This window comes from Mucor mucedo (genome assembly GCF_025094135.1).
Source record: "Mucor mucedo strain NRRL 3635 chromosome Unknown EV154scaffold_112, whole genome shotgun sequence".
Taxonomy (NCBI): domain Eukaryota; kingdom Fungi; phylum Mucoromycota; class Mucoromycetes; order Mucorales; family Mucoraceae; genus Mucor; species Mucor mucedo.
In genome coordinates this window covers 119,549-138,875 of record NW_026252396.1, presented here as the reverse complement: position 1 = coordinate 138,875, position 19,327 = coordinate 119,549, and the positions used below count along the sequence as shown (strand labels likewise).

The window sequence follows — 19,327 nt, the reverse complement described above, 5'->3', positions numbered from 1 at the left end:
CTAATAAATATGACCTTTCAAATACATAAATTAAATAAACAACTAGTTGGATCTATTTTCAAAATACTCCAAATTATATCTTTTGAATATGAAGTGTTTCTACTTAGTACATAAAGTTTGTTTTATCCTTTTGGTGCCTTACAGTGTCGATCATATTTGAACTCAGTTTAGATTTCACAGGTTATGGCACTGAGTACTTTATCTAATGAATTTGACTATTCAAATACATAAATTAAATAAAAAACTAGTTGGATCTATTTTCAAAATACTCCAAATTATATCTTTTAAATATGAAGCGTTTCTACTTAGTACATAAAGTTTGTTTTATCCTTTTTGTGCCTTACAAGGTCGATCATATTTGATCTCAGACTATGATTTAACGGGTTGTGGCACTGAGTACTTTATCCAACAAATACGACCCTTCAAATACATAAATTAAAATAAACAACTAGTTGAATCTATTTTCAAAGTACTCTAAATTATGTGTTTTAAATATGAAGCGTTTCTACTTAGTACATAAAGTTTGTTTTATCCTTTTTGTGCCTTACAGGGTTGATCATATTTGATCTCAGACTATGATTTAACGGGTTGTGGCACTGAGTACTTTATCCAACAAATACGATCCTTCAAATACATAAATTATTTATACAACTAGTTGGATCTATTTCCAAAATACTCTAAATTATATCTTCTAAATATGAAGCGTTTTTACTTAGTACATAAAGTTTGGTTTATCATTTTTGTTGTCTCACAGGGTTGACGATAAATGTCCTAAGACTTTGATTTAATAGGCTGTAATACTACGCATGCGGGTACTCAAATTGAGATTACAGGCAGTAAACATTTCATGGTCCGAAAGCGGGAAATAATATACGCGGGACAATACTATTGGTCAGAAAAGAAAAATTTAAAATTTTGAACCTGCTTGTGACAAATATTTCCCCCCACACTTAAAATCGAGTTGTAAAAATCCCGGACCCACTTTTTTTTTTAAAATAAAAAGTTCATATTCTCATTTTAATCATGATTAAAATGATATATGTCCAAAAATATTGGACCTTAATTATGAGAAAAGTGTGGTGGTCCAATTTTAACGTTTCTCTCTGCTTAATTTTTTTTTTTGGCACATTGAAGTCCAGATGCACTCTAAGGGTTTGTCAGGTTTGTAAGCGTGAATGTCCTGGAGAAAGAAATAGAAAGCTATGCGTGAATCAATCTTCTTCAGAAAGCTAGAATTCACTATGTCAAAATCTCATGTTATTTAAACCTTACGTCGACTCTATGCCATCCTATGCTACATTTTTTAACACCTATGCCTTATTTACAATCTAAGCCTATTCTTATGCCATATGCGATCTAAATGATGTCTCCTATCTTTATACTATGAAAAATTTGCCACTTTTATGTTCACGCACATTTATTATATTAAATAACTCGATAATTCAATTATGTAATCAATTTCTTTTGATTTTTTTAATTTTATTCTTTTCTCTCTCTCCTTCTTTTCCCCTCCCCCCCCAGGTATGTCACACAAGCCGAATAATATACGTTTGTAGTTAATTATTCAGTTCTAAGTGAGCACCACGTTGTTTTATATAAATATATAATAAATATATATGGTAACGATCCAGTTAAGTAAAATAAAATAAAAGGTCTTAATAGACAGATACAGAGAAAAAGAGACTAAGGCTTCGGTTTTTCTAGGGAGACAGTAAGATAATGGGCCAATTATATATAGAAGATATAATATTTGATAGGCAAGTTTATGATAAAAGTATATAGTAAAATCTGAATGTTTTATTGAAATATGTTTTGTTTTAAGGTTTATATAGTTTTTGAGAAATCAAAGGATCGGTAACGATACCCTTGATTTTGGATAAATGATAATAATAATAATAAGCTAATCCACACTGTCCAATGACGTTTTTTAATAAATCGCCCAATTGGGTTCTGGTATAGTGACTTGATTACAGATATTGCGTTATGACCTCGAGAAATTGCAGTAGCATTTAACGCCATAACTCTTGATTCTAGTAGACTGTACTATAAATCAACCGCTAGCTCTTTGAACTTGTTATCAAAATTAAAATTTCTCGGAAATGAAGTTGATATATGTATACATGGTAATAATTTATTGTTTATGGGATATTTAATATAAGAGATAGTTATAGTTTTTGATAATTGTTTAGTTAGTTTGATCACTTGTCTTTGTCTTTTTTCGAATAATTTCGATAGCATCTGCTTCGCAACCATATTTTCTTTTAATGGCTAAAGGTAAGTCAGCGCCAAAAAAGAACAGATCTTCGGATTTTCTTACTCGAGACATAGCAACATACATTTGACCATGGGTTAGCATATTGTCAAGATGTATGCCAACGCAATCAATAGTGGCACTTTGCGATTTGTGAATTGTCGATGCAAAAGCGGGAACTATCGGAAATTGCGATCTTGTGTAGCTTGTTCCTGGTACATTTCTAATGATACGCTGAATCCAGTAAATTCTGTCTTCAACATTCCCATTTACATTTGTGATCGATTTTCTGAGACAAATGTTTTCATCTTCAACGTACTCAATCTGAGCAATAGTTCCATTGACCCAACCTTCGGCAGTATTTAGGTTTTGAATTAACATAATCGGCATATTGACTTTAATATACAAGGATTGCAAGAGTCTTGTTTCTTTTAAGGCACGAGCTGCTGTTCCTTTTGTGCCAGTATAGGTGTCGTGAGATTGAATAACGTAACCGTCACCTGGGAAATTCTCGTAATCTTTTTCGTTGGCTAATCTCACTCTTTTTCTGGTGGTATACAGTCGGAGGCAAGAATCGGGTAACTCGGACTTATGCACAGTTCTTTCGTTCAGGAATTCAATTACAGACTGATCAAAATTGTAAAGTCGAACTTTATCCAAGATATCAATAAATCGTCTTTCTTTCTGTCGGATTGGTTCTGTCAGGTTGTATCTATTGACTGAATTATATATTTGACAATCCCACATTGCACCTTCATTTTTTTGTACGGGTAAAAGTTGTGCAATATCACCAAAAAAGATTGTTTTGACACCTCCCATTATGGACGATCTCTGCGTTGATTTAATTAATGCTTCATTTATCGATTCCAGTAGTTTCGAGCTGATCATTGAGTATTCATCGATTAACAAAATAAGTTTGGGATACAACTTTACACATTCATCCAGAGTCTGATAATTTGGAACTAGGGAGCGATTTGCCATACCAAAAAAACGATGTAATGTTTGACCCCCAATGTTATGAGCTGCCACTCCGGTAGGAGCAAGTTTAAAAACCTGTGCAAATATGTCAGTATGTTATTTTATTTTGTTAAATGTGTTTATTTACCTTGTAGCCTTTGATTCTATAATACCGTTCTAGCATACGGAGGATATATGACTTGCCAGTTCCTGCAGCACCTGAAACAAATGAGGCTGAATTGGTCTTCATCTCTCTTATAAGTTGACGATAAATACTTTTCTGATCTTCCTGAGCAGTTGACATCATAACCTTAAGTTCGTCCTTGCAGACTGTCATTCCCCTTTCGATATCAGCAACATCATTTCAAGTTTGGATGTTGACTTCTCTATATACAGGAATACCACCCTCGCTAAGATTGATTAAATGCTCATAATAATCTAAAATTAAATTGTTAGGCACTTGAATACTTTAAAGCTGAATATTTAAAAATACCTTTCCAAGTTACAAATCCTGACTTTTCTTTTTCAAATGTTGAATTAAAGATAGCTTTCTTGAGAATAATTTGCTGGTAGTAAAAGTTCTCACCATTCATTTCACTTTGATTAAATGTTCTCCAAAACAAAGGTTTGCCGGGTTTTATAGTGTATTCATCCGATCCACAAGATACATATTTGGGAAGAGGGCCTGCATAATAACCAGTGCTTATATCCACATTATTTGCTAATCTATTTGCTGTAGCTGCCTCAATAATTTTTTCGTTGCCTGATATTCTGGTGTAGTAGGAAAAAAATTCGGGAAGAGTAAGGCCTTCTGCACCTGATCTCTTTTCATAAATTTCTAAAAGTGGGTTATTATAATCAGTAATCAACACAGTAAAAGATGTATTAATGGTACTTACCAACTGGCGTGGTCATGTATATATCGGTAGAGTCAGCAGGTAAATCTTTGATATCATTTTTGATTCTTCGAGTGTCTTGTGTTACCAGATTTGTGTTGATAAAAATAACACCTCTGGAATTGCTGTGTTTATGCCAGCCCATAACATCATACGTTGCTTCGACCGATCCAACAATTCTGGTAGAGTAGTGTTCGTTTTCTGACACATAAGATGATTTTTTATAGAAACCCGACTCTTTTTGCTGTACATTCTTTAATAAAATTTTTGCTTCATAGTCGTCCTTTGCCAAATATTTAGCCAAGTATCTTACGGCTTGTGGTCCTGCATTATATTGAATATCCATGCTTGTTCGAAATACTGCCAACAGATACGGATTGTAATTGTTTACCATTCCATCAACAACGTCTCTCTTATACATACAATGCCCTTCTTCATCATACTCAGTTTCGGGAACAAAAGGTTTGGGAAAACCAAAACGACATTTTCTTTTGGGATCACCACGCTTACAGTAACTATTAATTGAAATTTAGTATGGCATAGGCTAATTGTTTCATAAAAATCTTACTTGGTATTGCATTTATGAATTTGTAATCGATTGACTAATTCGTGCATTAAAGGATCATTAAAGAGGTACCAGATGGAAAGCATGTATGTACAACATTTAATTTGATGAGCTCTTCTACAGGTTTTTCGGTCCATAATACGCAATGAATATGCGGACTACCTCGATCTTGGATTTCCATCACCCAGCTATATTCCTTGATACCACCAATTTGACTAGCAAAATTTTTCAAGACATACTGCTGAAAAAACTTGAGCCATTTTCTTTTGAAATGAAGAGAAAAAAGAATAGGATCTTCCCATGGAGCATTAGCGTTACCCAACCCTTGGAAATCTTTACTCTTGTCGTCACATGTGATGGTAAAAAAAAGTTGTGGAGCACCAAGATTCTCAAAGATGCATTGTAAATCCAAAAAGTTTTTTCTTTTGTATGCATACGAAGACCTTATCTGTGGAGGCACTGTGGATACAATGTTTTTGTTCAGCAGTTTGGTCGAGCTATTGACAATGTCGTGTTGCTTTAAATTTCCACGTCCCTTGGTAGATACAACAAATCGATTGGCTGAAGCAATATTTTTCTTTTCGATGGTATCCAACATGAAAAAAAGAAATGAAGGGTCAGTGGCAAATCTTCGGTCCTTCATGATCAGTCTTGACTTTGTAAAACTTGCAACATTTTCACCATTTAAAGTAGCCGTAGCAACACCACCACGATTTTCTGGGAGACAGTAAATGCCTTCACGCATTTCAAACTCAACAACGTTTGTAGGAACCATGGAATAGTGACCCGTGCAAGTTGGAAATAAATGAGGAAACAGCAAAGCAATTAAACTCGGATGAGAATATTGACGCTTTTACCTACATTATCTTCACCGATAATTAAATCTTTAAACTCCACATCAGTTGCTTGTGGATTGGTGTCATCTTTAGCGAATAATGCATTGTTCTTCCATCCTTCGGCGGCCCCAACATATTGCTTGTTTTCGGATATGTGATAATTGACCAAAGCATACGTTAACTTAGGCAGCTGGTATCGAGCGATCAAGGGGTTGACTTTTTTCAGGGCCTCATACGCAGCTGTAACTTTTATTTTGTTAATCATAGCAGGATCACCACGTTGGTAAAATAAACTGAGTGTTCCACCATATGCCAGCTCAGCAAATTCGTAATTGTGTGTGTTGAACATAGCACCCTTCAGTTCATAATGTCCGATACGTCCATTATACAGTGTAGCCCTTCTGGTAATTTGCGACATTAATTTCAAAGGCGAGAGAGCAGACTTTTCACGGTAATTCAGATTAACGGTCTCATGAAGTGTATCTCCTATGTAATTGAATAAATTAAAAAATGTTACTAATATTAAATAGGCTACAACAAACCTGGATACACTGGTCTTGGGAAACTCTCTTCTTCCGTCTTCAAGTGGACCGCACAAACCATATATTTAGAACTGTCGGTTGGACTGACCATGGGTTCCAACTTCCATGAGACACAGGGCAAATGTTCAGGGTTTCTGATATGACGGTACTTGCGATCTTCAGGATACAAAACTTTCATACACGCACAACAAAATCCATCGGGTTTCTGATTGATAAACTTTTGAAATTCAGTAATTTGTTTCTTTTGGACATTTGAAAAAGTAGAGAGGTTTCTATTTCCAACTCTGAATGAGAAAAACATGATAAATGATAAAAATGTTTTTGTGGGGGTTTTGTTTTTTTCAATCAATATATATACTTTAAAATAACGTTTGTACACCATATCCTTTCTATCACCCAAATAAATTTTATGTAATGCTGGTGCAACGTTTTTTTTTTAAAAAAAAGATAAGACATGTGGTTTATTAAGATACAAAAAATAAAAAGAAAAAAAAAGGAAAATCCGGGATTAGGTTTCCATGGCTGCGGTACTTGTTTTGATGAAAATGTTTGGCGAAAAAGGTAACTTTTCATTCATAAGATTCTCCAAGCTCAAACAAGGAGCGTCCCAAATGGTTTTTCTCACATTGGTGTTGTATGAGTAAACCGTACTCATGGTACGGGGAACAGGCCTACCAGTAGCATTCGTTCTTGGACGACTGATCGCCTCGTTGATCGAAACTGGGTTGCAGTTCTGAGGGATAATACCCCTTTCGACTAAAGTATAAAATATTAGAATACAATCATGTATATTTTAATTGAAAAACGTACCCAAATGCTCATGCATGGCATGGAATGACACAGCAAACGCCTCCACATTTCTCTCTGCTGTCTTGTCGGACTTACCCACAACAATTGTAGGGTCATTGATGTTCTCCCAGACATAACGATATACCGCATACGTGAGCTTTGCGGGCTTGTCGGAAAAATCAGAAATTTTCATTTTCTTGGCTTTTATGGGAAGAATATTTCCTTCATCATCAACCATCGGCAATGGTTTTACGTTATTTATATTAAGACGGACATTGCTGAAGGCCCTGTTTGAATCATCAAACGTGAAAGCTGAAATATTGAGCGATCCTAAAAATGAAACAAAGCATTTAAGTACATCATCATAGAACATTTAATCATTCACTTACCAGTAAAGTAATGCTTGCTATTTACATCACAATAGCGAATAAAATAAAACATTAAAGCAGGGTGAGAAACAAAGAGTTTAACTTTGACTCCTGAGTCAGCGCATTTAGACTCTAAAGTAACGTTCCGAGCAGTTACTCTGAACTGAGGGGCGGCGGTAACATAGACATCGGTTAATTCTCCAACGAACATTTTATAATATTATTTTTTAAAAAGATAATAATGCCTAAATATTGCGAAAGTAGGATATTTATACGTCTTCAATTTTGAAGTAACATATGTGTTTGATAATTAGTTGTCGAAAATCGCAATTCACACGATGATTAAGAATTCTAAATTAAGAATCGCTATCGTCAACGGGAACCGTAATGTTATACATGTGCACACGCAGCACGATGTATACAAGCTTTTCTATATCATAGATGACTATCAAACAATAATGCTTACATTTTTAGAAGTTTTATGTGACAATGATGGTCGTAATTCTGAATTATGATGGTACTACAGCATTCATTGGCCAATAATGCTTTTATCTGTTTTGTACCACAACAAAATGGTTTGCATGATTTTCCCATTGCTACAAACTATTGATGACAAATATTGATTTATTGATTTCATTGCCACACGTTAAAGTCTGTACACTTGCACTACATACAACAGGGTGGATTAAAAACAGTATTCAGGTCGTATAACATTTGATAAAAGGATGAATAATTGGTGCTAAGTCAGGTATAAAAAAAAATTAAGTACAAGTCAAACCAAAACAAAATCTTGACAACTTTGACAACCTTGGCAGCTTCAATAATGATACTGTATACATAAGACACAAAAAAATCGTATCATGGGTTGCTATCAACCGTGCCACAACCCTTTTAAAAAGTATTTTACGTAACATATGATGGCCAGTCTTTAGTGTATATAAATTAATCAATAATTGCAACAATGGTAACGACCCAATTGATATAATTTGAAATACAATGAAAACAGATCTCTATTAAGCACAGGCCTGAAATATTTATAAAAATACTTTTAAAAAACAAAAAACTTGCACATGTTTTACAAAGAACCATAGTGTACAAAATATAGCATCTGTGTCACAATGCTCTAAATCATTTTTACAGATAAGAAAAGACATTGGTTAATCTCTATATCCAAATTTAAAAAAGATTTTCGATTGCTCTTATTCCATTTACTATATTTGTTGTCTATGCTTTAAAAAAATCTCAAAACAGATGAGTAATCTGTTTGATTTAAAATTAAAAGGATGACAATGTAAAAAATTGAGTATGTGGGACAGATAACAAAAACGTATTTTCTGCCTCGACCAAAACACTCATGGCAACCCTCTTTGCCTTCGCCTTGACCTTAAATTGCGTGGCTTCGGCACGACTCTTCCACTTTTCACTCATTCGTAAGACCTTCCAGCAATGAAAGAAGGTAAACCCCTTCTTATCCTTCGTCTCAGACGCCTTATACATCTCAGTGGCTCTAATAACCTTTTGTTTCAAAAATGTCATGTCAGTCTTTACATATGTCAAATAATTTTCAGTTGTATTATATACCGCGTCAGAGGGATCAGATCCACTAGGGGCAGGGCCTCTGATACAAGTATCAAAGAACCCACAAAACTTGTTGACAGCAGATGCAATTGTCGTGAATCTGTTCTGGTGAGAGTTTTCTGCTCTCTCAGTAACAGGAATTTTGTAGACTTTGACGAAGTTAATCGCAAAGTCTTCTTCTACAGCCTTCCAAAAGTCAGGACTCTTTTGGTCGTTGCCCTTAATTGGGTTGGTTGAGACTTCAACCCAAGATTTACACAACTGGGTGTCTTCTTCGAAGGTCCAGTTATTGCCACGGGCACGCTTATTAGCCTTGGGCTGTTCCTTTTGCTTTTGCTTTTGCTTTTGTTGTTGTTGTTGATTCGACATTGTTATTTTAAAAATTTATCGGGAAAGGAGCAAAAAAATTAAAAAAAAGTCAGATTTATTTATTTTTTAGAAAAAAATTGATCGTTTACAAATTTAGCTTTTTTTTTAACAAACGACTGGAGTTTCATTTTGTTAAAAAAAAAAGCCAGATTTAATAAATTTAGCAAATTTAGCAAACCGCTGGGGATGCTCTAACTACAGCAAAATGTCCGTGAGACGTTTGGAAGCTATTCAGTTCCCTGAATCGATGGATCGTCCTGACACTTATCGGTCTCATTCTTCAGATGTTTAAATCTGGTCGCCGTTTGTGGCGCAATCCTTGTCAGGTCCAGATGAAAAAGAGATATGCTTTGGGGTCCAAAGATCAAAAGTAATTGACGCATTGTATTCCTATTACGATTGTAAGGATGGTCATGCTATTGAAACTTTGACCTCGTTGAGAATTGAAATTGCTGGTCGTGCATGGAAAGATGATTTGGTGTTTTCTTCTATCATGGACATAACTTTGAAGAGACGCAAAACAAGAGCAAACAGTCATGTTCTGTTCCAGGCACCTAAAAGTACGGGCCATAGGTAAGTAAAGACTATATATTAACCATATCGAGGCTTACATTATAAATTATAGAACTCTTTCTGTTTGGTTAGTCGGTGTTGTGCACTGTTACTTCAGTCATGTCCAAGACGGCAATGTCAATTTTCTGGCTATCGTTGAGGTGATGAAACAGCAGCAGTTTGACAACTATAATGTCGTGACAGTTGCTTGCAATTTAAGAGGGGATCGGTATAAGAAGTACGCGGTAATATCGATTTCCAACATTCTTGAAGTTGTAGGTCTTGTTCGGTATTCTGCTTCAGATAACCTCTTCAGGGTTGTTTGGCCTTACATCAAGTATACCGATAAGATCGGCCATCGTCCTGCCGGCTCTTTGGGTGATCTTTAGACTGGTTTTCCTTTCTTTCTTCCGCTTTACGAAAAGTTTACAATAAAGCAATTCCTGTGATTGAATCGTCCCATGAAGTGAATGTTCTTTTATTTTTTTATTTTTAATTTATGTGTAGATATGTAAAAAAAGGAAAAAAAAAAAAAATAGAAATTGGAAGTTCGTGATGGTACATTTTTACCACCGGTGGTACAATTTCACGTCCTGAAGTTCAAAAAATCAACCGGTGGTACATTTTTACCACCTAGTGGGCCGCTGTGTTACAATATTTGCAAAGAAATAAATTTATTGCAAATTTTATCCAAAAACATTGTAACATCACTCAAAAAGTAGAATCTGTTATATCTGAAACTATGCAACCTCAAGTATTACCTCAAGCAACCGCACTTTTAGAACCCTCGAACAATATTATTACATCACTGAATAGGCTTCTCGTCCCAACAAATAATCAAAGCTTTTCCATAAATATCTCATCCAATGTTCCCGTCTCACAGCCGATAGTTATTCCTAAACAATCGATTTTAAGCACCTCCTACGTATAATACTACTCCCAATCCATATAAGCGTAAACGTATCAGGACATGTCAAATTTGTGGCTAATCTGAGACATGTCCTGGTCGTAATAACAGTAAAGATGTAGATCCATCTTTCTTTAAAAATTGAACAAGCACATATTTAGAAAAACTTGGGACGTGTTTCTCTAGTTACAGTTTTAAAACCCTAGACACGTATGGATATCTTTGATAAACGGCCCAATAAACTCAGTTTCATACGCATTAATTCAATTTTTTTTTGTCGAAGCCAAAAAAAATAGATCAATAATTAAGTCCCGTACACCCAGACATGTCATACGGGCCAGCTAATTACAGTCGGACCCCAGGTATTTACAGTGCAAAAAATATTACGTAAACTTTGAAAGCCCGCCCTAAATTCCGAAAATCGGCATTTAAACAAATGCAAGCACATGTCCCCACAATCACTTAAAGGCATACTTTTCTAAGTGAAAGTTACCCCCACGTTTGGGGTCTTTCCAAAAATAAAATGCATGTACTGTATTAATTACAAATTCTGGTCTCTGTCTCCAATAATATCAAATGGTGGACCCTTTTCCCTGCTTAAATACCTTTTTTTCTTTTGAGTTTTGTGTATAACACAGCAAAATTCTAAAGACGGTCGATTTTTGGCAAATAGTTACCCGTCACGGATATAGTCAATTTTAGAGTCACCGTATCCGTGACGGATAGGACCGATTTTTCCAATTTGTCACCGTAACCGTGACGTACGCGAATTTTAAATTCACCATATCCGTGACGGATACTGCCATTATTTTATTATTTTTACCATATCCGTGACGGATACTGCCATTGTTTTATTATTTTCACCATATCTGTGACTGATACTGCGATTATTTCAATATTTTCACCGTATCCGTGACTGAAAGGTTCAATTTAGTTCCGTTATTAACTGTGCATTTGGCGGATTTTATAGAATTATTCAGGGTTATATCCTATAATTTCCGGAATCTTTATTCGCTCATTGCTATTGGAAAAATTAATACACCGTTGTACTTTTGAACAGTCATATTTAATAGTTATGTCTACAAAAAAAAGTAATATATTTATTCATGTGAAGACAATTTGCATTGATAATAAAAGATATTACGATGAATTTTATTAAAAGAATATGTCAGGAGAGTTATTAGAAAGAAATAAAGACCAAATTTCAATACGGTGTAGCCCATTGTTTGGTAGGGGAGTATCATAAATAGAACAGCGATAATGCTATAATCAAAATTATTAATAAGTGATTAACATATTTCATATGTATCATCTTATATACCTTATCCTATAGCCGACTTCATTGCCACTTTATTTATAACAATCTTATCAGCATATATCAACACAATCAAAGAGATCAAGTTACTTACGTTTCAATAAACACGAGCAGAACACCAACAAAAATAGCAGACATCCAGATAGATATCAAACTTACCTGAACAGATGCGAAAAGAATATACAAAGTAGTTTACAATAGAAAAGATTTAGTTGATAACAGAGTATGCTACATTTTATTATTTAAAGAAAATTTGTTTATAAAATAATTAAGGAAAAAAGTAAAATTTGTGAAAACAAAAATATAAATTTGATTGTTGTTTCTGTGGAGTTTTTTTCAAAAAAAGGAACATGACTTGTTTACAAGAGTTCTTCATGATTTTGTTTTCTGTTGTTGGCATCAGAATTCATTGCTGATACATCTTCATTCGCCAACAGAGAGGAATACTGCGCAGACGCTGACAATTCACCTTCACCCGACAACAAATCACCATCCGCCAGGAAGCCATTTAGCCAATCTTCGCTTGTTTCTGCTTCGGGTTCATTAGATCTTTGGCTAAACGAGTGCTGGGTTTGTTTTGCACCCTGTTCCAAAAAACCTATGCTCATCATATTAATGCTGATGTTTTCCTCTCCTTTTTCGCTCTTCAGGTCAATAGCCTTAAAGTTGTTGGAAACACCGGACAGGATTGGCTTTGGAATCTGATAAACAAATATTAGAAATCGTATTGTAAATTATTATGTCTAAAAAGATGTACTTACTTGATCAACGTTGTCTTGCAAGACCGAAACAATTATTCTTCGTGTCAATCAGCTACCCTTGGAAAGATGCATTGGCAATAGCGGGTTAGCTGCATCTACTGGAGATACCAGCTTGGGAGCCCACTACTGCCAGCACGCTTATTCCAAAAAAACGAGATACATTCTAAAAGCTCGCTTACCTCGCTCTTGACATTTTCATCTAAGGACGTCCAGTTGAACCCCGTGCTAAACTTGTCATCAAAATACGGTACAAGGAAGTAATTGTACAGGGTTCGCGTGTTGGTGTAGACCGTTTCAGAATTATAGGCCCAAATTTGCGACAGGCCTGCAAAGTAAGATTTTATGGTGTCAGTGGATGAAATAATTTTTTTTCGTTACTCATGTGGTATTTAACAAAATAGTTACATTAGAAAAGTAATGACATAAAAGTATGTCTTTATTGGAGGTAAAAATAGACTAAAAGAGCTCTGCCGCTATGAAATAATTGATCCTTTTTATATTGCACAACTCCCCTGAGTTTTAAAGATGCGTCAACCTTTCTGGTTTTATAATAGATCTATACTTCGTTTCCCGCCTTGGGTTAAATGAATACTACTCGTTAGAATTATCCAGTTACCGTTGTCCCATATCAATGAATCGGGAGCATGAGTACTCTGTTGAGGATTTCATAGATTATAATAAAGAACTCATCACATTACATAATAATGGATGATCATGTATAAATATTCGTGGCTCACGCATCGCCCGATTTGTTATCATCAAAACCGTTTGTGTCTGTGCAGAAGATGATTCGCCTTGTGACGAGTAAAATATTATAATAGCATAAAAGTATAGTACAATCCCTTAGGCAGAATATTTGGTTACTTAATATTTGTCGTGATCGAGGCTATATACTTAATATATGACTCTATCTACACTTCTTAAATCTTCCATTTGATAATCCTAAATATAATTCTTATTGGTACTTTATATTAAATACTAATCATTTACTTTATGTACAGGCTTGATCTCATATCATCCTTCATACAAGTATAAGGCATACATTTAAATAATAACATGAATATGAAAACATATGAAGGTTACATCAGCCACGTTGAGGTGCCACAGCTATCTTTAATAAGAACTACATTTTCCCCTGAATGTTGTGCTACAAGACATACACAGTTTAAGAATGAATGTTGTTGTTATTATTATTGACATCTCATTATGGTCTTTCTATATGGGATCATTACATCCGAATATTATCTGGATAAATCTACCCATAACCGTCATCAGCCCATCTGTGATCAATGTCTGAAATAATGTGTATATAAAGACCCCCTTTTATTTGTTTAATAAAGCTTTAGTTTATTTTTGCAGTTTGATAATTTCACTTTGTTAAATTTCACATTTTATTCTTAATTCGCTATTATCACTCTCGAATTTCTCAATATTACACGTACTAAACGTTCTCTTTGGCATTTGCGTAATGTCATCAGCGGAAATGAATTTAGATACTCACGTATTTTGTCTTTACTTTGTAAGGCAGGAATTACTTGGTAACATATTTATTTAAACATATACGAGGCTTTTTAAAACCAAACCTCCGTTTCGGCAAAAATTTTGACCTTCGCTGCGCTGCGGTAAATTTGTGACCTGCACTATGGTTCGGTACGCTGCGCTTTGAAAAAGCCTCGTGCTGCCGCAGGCCTGTTTTTGAAATCAAAAACTTAACATATATTAATTAACCATGAAGCCCACGCGCGTTTATAGCTTAAGCTACACTACTGATTATCAGTTTGACACTGGAGAAAACTTTGATGTTTCTCATTACATGTTTAAATAAAAGACGATGTCCCTAGACCCAGGCTAGAAAGTTGATCTACGCAAAAAGTATTAATTGTTTATATATCTGATTAACTATTCTATGCGCAATATTTTTGCTTCATAATGAAAGACTACATATTCCAAAATATTAATTTCAAAAGTGACCCCTCCATCGACCTAAAACCAACAATTTTTCAGTTCTTCTCGAATAATAACATATTGTTTGTGAAAACGTGTTCATAGAGCGTTTCTCTAACCTCGATAATATAATGCTTAATACTATTGGCTGATTTACTGGGGCGAAGGGTAATCTTTACCACAAAACCTCCATAGTTACTTTTTTATTGAATGACTTTTTCAGTAAAAGTCACTTTTATATTATGACTCTCTCCAAAGTAATCAATTTTTATATAAGCTCTTTTTTTCAGTTTAATGCTTAATGTTATGGGTTGTATTCTTAGAAGGAGGGTTTTTTCCAGCCACTAATTTCGTACCTCTGCTAAAAAATATTACGAAGTAAAAAAAAATAACGCTTTAAAAACATAGGGCTGTAAAAAAATTCACGCTGTAAAAAAAAATTATACTTTAAGATATAATGCCGTAAAAAAAAAGGAACATTGTTTTTCAGAAGGTAACAATTTAATGCTAAATATTATGGGCCCTATACTTGGGTGGAGGGGTTCCCCCTCCCCTCTTGCGGGAGAAACCCCCGCAACCCCAATTGTTTTTATCACTGCTTAAAAGTTACACTGTTAAAAAAAAAGTACACTGTTTTTTAAGATACTAGCTCTTTCATACTTAATCCTATAGGCCGTGTTCTTGGGGGGAGGGGCTCCCCCTCCCCCCAAACCCCCCTTTAAAATCTTAACTTTCGTAACTTTTGTGACTGAAAGTTAGCTCGCCTTGTGACTGTTTTTTACGATTTCTATTTTTTTAATACAGGATTTTGAAGTCAATTTCGGCAAAGTTTTTTTTTTTTCGCCCAAATACGTAACCAATTTCGTGCCAATCAGAAATCATTTTTGCTCAAGTTCGGAGACAACTTCGCCCAATTTCTAGGACGTTTTTGGCACAATTCGTAGACAATTTAATCTTAAGCCGGACACAAATTCGAACTTTCGGGAAATCAATTCCGTCACATGAGAGTTGAACATAAATTTATATGATGTCTTGGAACTTTCGAGATTATGAACAATGTCTTCGAACTTTCGAGATCATAAATAACGTGTTGGAACTTTCGGGATTCTAAGCAATAAACTATATAAGGACCGTAGTTCTTCTATCCGAAGCAAATCTCATATCATCTTTCTCTTATTGATTTTAAGTTTATATTTAAAAATTCCAATCGAAGAAAATATGTCACAGCAAAGCCAAACTGTTCAACCTATAAGTAAAAGAAGAAACGAATATCAAAAAATAAGTGACAATTTCAGAAAGGAAATTGTTAAATACTGGGAAGATCATCGTGGTGTTAAAACCATCAAAGAAATGGCATCGAACTTACGAATCTCACGATCTACTTTGACGTCAATTACCAAAATTTATGAAGATACTGGTAGAGTTGAATCACTTAAAAGGGGAGGCTGTCATTATGTTAAGATCAATGACAAGCACCTTCAATTTATCCAATCTTTGGTTGATGAAAACCCTTCTATTACATTGGAAACCATTCAATCCCGCCTAAAACTTCATTTTAATATGGAAACTCCCCACTCTATTACCGGTATCAGTTACGCCTTAAAAAAACGCATAGAATATAGTCTGAAAAAAATACACAAGTACCCGGGAAGAAGAAATGATCCAGCAATCAAAGATGCAACATTTGACTACTGTAATAGACTGATGGTTGAAGGAATCAGTTATAACCATAATTGTATTTTCGTCGATGAGAGCGGATTTAACTTGTGGGTGACAAGAGGTTGTGCAAGATCGAAAAAAGGAGCTCCTGCATTCCAAATAGTGAGTAGCCAGCGCAAACGAAATATCTCATTGATTGCTGCTATGTCAACAAATGGTGTAGAATATTGTGCTGTGAATAATACTACACATGGAACCAATGGTGAAGTATTTGCGGATTACATGAAGGAGCTATATCTTTACCTGGAAAGAACTAACGCACCAAATCAAACGATTATCATGGACAACTGCCCAATTCACAAATCAACAGTAGTACAGGAGATTTTACAGCACTTTCCTAGGCATAAAGTAGTCTTCTTACCGGCCTGGAGTCCATTTCTGAACCCGATCGAAGAACTTTTCTCCAAATTGAAGTTTTATGTGAAAAGGGAATATTTAGATGACACGCCAACTCTTTTGAGAAAGATGGAGGAAGGTTTGAGAACTATCAGTGCTTCTGATTGTCAAGGATGGGTCTCACACTCGATGTCGTACTTCCCAAGGTGCATTGTCAAGGAGGATATGTTGTAGTAATTTTTTTTGTTTTTGTTTTTTTTTTAATAAAATATATGTGATGAAATTGGTTACAATAATGTTCGAATTTGTGTCCGGCTTTAGATTAAATTGTCTACAAATTGTGCCAAAAACGTCCTAGGAGTTGGGCGAAATTGTCTCCGAACTTGAGCAAAAATGATTTCTGATTGGCACGAAATTGGTTACGTATTTGGGCGAAAAAAAAAAAAAACTTTGCCGAAATTGACTTCAAAATCCTGTATTATTGATTACGTATAGCATTATATCATATTTCTCTAACGCGTCATATATATTATCCGAAAGCCATCTGATCATTTAGTATAAATACCTGTAGTTTTTGCTAGTAGAATTCCCGAATCTAAATTTTCTCAAAATAAAAGATTTACATGTGATGATCTGGCACAACGGCGAACGTTTTGGTTAAATTTTGTTTCCCGAACACAAATTCAACCCAAATTATTTGGCGTCTCAGGAATATGATTAAAATTATTTTAGCATTTTGATCACGTTTTGTTATATATACCAAACATTTGGTGTAATTACACAAAAAATGAAAAATATTTTGGTGTTATCTGACAAATTTGTAGGGTTTCAACATAAGCTTTGATCACAGAACCAGAATTGATCAGAATAAGTTGCGTTTCATGACCATAGTTTGTGTCATAGGACAAGTAATTATGTCGCATGATAAATATTTCTGTAACGATATGCAAATATGTTGTGTTGACACATCAAAATTTTATTAAAAAGCCATGTATTTTGGTTATAAATAAAAAACATTTTGGTCATACGAAATATATCATTCAATTGTAATATCGTGTTTTCTCATTTCATAGGTATAATTTATATTTTAAGAAACGTTTTATTTAAAGGATGCCAATGGATGTGGATATAGAGTATAATATATTTAAATGGGCCAATTAAAGTGTTATTAAGCTAGTGAACAATGTTAGTTATACGACCTCTACGTAATCATACCTTAAATATAGATATATTTGAATGTGTCTTTTCAAAATTATTTTAAACTAGTAAGGGAGGTTAGTTATACGGTATAGGTAGCATGATATATGTTAGGTGCAAAAAGTACCTTAGGATTCGAGCGTATGATATGACTTTATGTGAGTTTTTACATATCTACAATAAGTAATACTTTAATGATCCCAATATTCAAGATATTGTAGTGTAAAAAGTGGATATTAGCTTCTTAAATCAACATAAAAGATTCTTACATAAAATAAAAGGGTATACGGGTAGGGAATGAGCGAACTCAATAGTATAGAAAGCCTGTAAAATAAGTAACGACATTAGTATCTACAGCAAAAAACAAAACCAGGACTTACCGATTGATTAAAGTCTTTTTGAAAAGTATGAAAAAGAAAGAGAAATAATAGTAAAACGACGGATCGCGCAACTTTAGTGTAAAGAAAAATGACCTAGCGTAAATTAGTGTGATTTTTTACAAAATTATTGGTCTAATGAAACTTAGTGTCATTTTAGTAGATTGCATGACATTTATTTATAAAAAAAAAATAAAAGGAAGGAAGGAGGCACATAAAAAATTAAAAGAGCAGAAAGAAGAGGTAAGTGTAATTAAGGTCTACAAAAATAACGTATCAGCAAATGACAACAGTTTTGAACGGCATTTATTCTCGCATACCTTTTTGTTCTCTTCGAGCCCCTTGCAGCTTTTTTCCCTCTTCCTTTTGCCTGGGCAGCACGCTTTCTAGGAGCAGGAGGGATGACTTCATCTTCCAGCTCACCGTAATCAGACATCTGATCATCCACAGAACCAGAACCAGTGTCTTCTTGGATGGCAGTGGGAACTACAACAGCTGAAACCAGCTCTTCATCTTCAGAAACTTCGGGCTACAATGATTGTCAATTAAAAATAAAATGAAAATTAAGCGAAACCAAAAGCTGAATAACATACCATGAATGCTCTCATATAGTTGTGGTAACTAGTCGAAATCAGTGTTTTTGCTGCCCACTTTTCTGTACATTTATCTAAAGGAAGATTGGACCTTTTAGCCATCAATTCCAAATAATTGACAACTTCAGACTTAAGGTGAGAAGGAATAACTTTCCACCTAAGTTTTTCACCATAAAGGTCCAAAGCATCAAGCTTACTCTTAAGCTGCATGACACTTGTCTTGCTGTATGAATTCAGCTGCGAAACGAAGGTTTGCATGTTCAACGTTTTCTAATCTCTCACAAGAAAGCTGTCGCTCAGCTGGATCTTCAAATCCGGTTTCAGTTTCTGTAGAAAGTATTCAATGTAAGCTGACTTTCGGTACTTGCTGCCTTTAGCCGATGGTTTTTGAATGTCTCGTTCGTGTGAAGACAAAAGGCTATCAAACTCATTGTCTCTACTTTGATAGATAGCTCACACCGCAGGTTCGGCTGTA

The 19,327-nt window shown here is 34.7% G+C and overlaps 2 protein-coding genes across 2 annotated transcripts; one reads left to right on the top strand and one right to left on the bottom strand.

Annotated features, from left to right (window-relative positions):
• Nucleotides 1-6,549: 6,549 nt before the first annotated feature.
• EV154DRAFT_554829 (uncharacterized protein) lies at nucleotides 6,550-7,421 on the bottom strand. Its single transcript, XM_051605234.1, has 3 exons — nucleotides 7,226-7,421; nucleotides 6,858-7,166; nucleotides 6,550-6,803 (listed from the first exon to the last, which is right to left on the bottom strand). Exons 1-3 carry the CDS (start codon nucleotides 7,413-7,415, stop codon nucleotides 6,556-6,558), a joined length of 747 nt encoding a protein of 248 aa, XP_051453638.1. The 5' UTR covers nucleotides 7,416-7,421; the 3' UTR covers nucleotides 6,550-6,555.
• Nucleotides 7,422-16,736: 9,315 nt separating this feature from the next.
• Nucleotides 16,737-16,913, top strand: EV154DRAFT_398472 (uncharacterized protein; the record flags this gene model as incomplete). Its single annotated transcript, XM_051595232.1, has 1 exon — nucleotides 16,737-16,913. A coding segment is annotated over one exon (177 nt), but the record flags the coding sequence as incomplete, so codon positions are not given.
• Between the last annotated feature and the right edge of the window lie 2,414 nt (nucleotides 16,914-19,327).

Bases quoted from the DNA above. Each gene is read 5' to 3' on its own strand.
- EV154DRAFT_554829 (XM_051605234.1), bottom strand. From the start codon at position 7,415: ATGTTCGTTGGAGAATTAACCGATGTCTATGTTACCGCCGCCCCTCAG. The intron at 7,167-7,225 runs GTAAGTGAATGA...TTTCATTTTTAG, and splicing joins TAGCAAGCATTACTTTACTG to GATCGCTCAATATTTCAGCT. The intron at 6,804-6,857 runs GTACGTTTTTCA...TTTATACTTTAG, and splicing joins TGCCATGCATGAGCATTTGG to TCGAAAGGGGTATTATCCCT.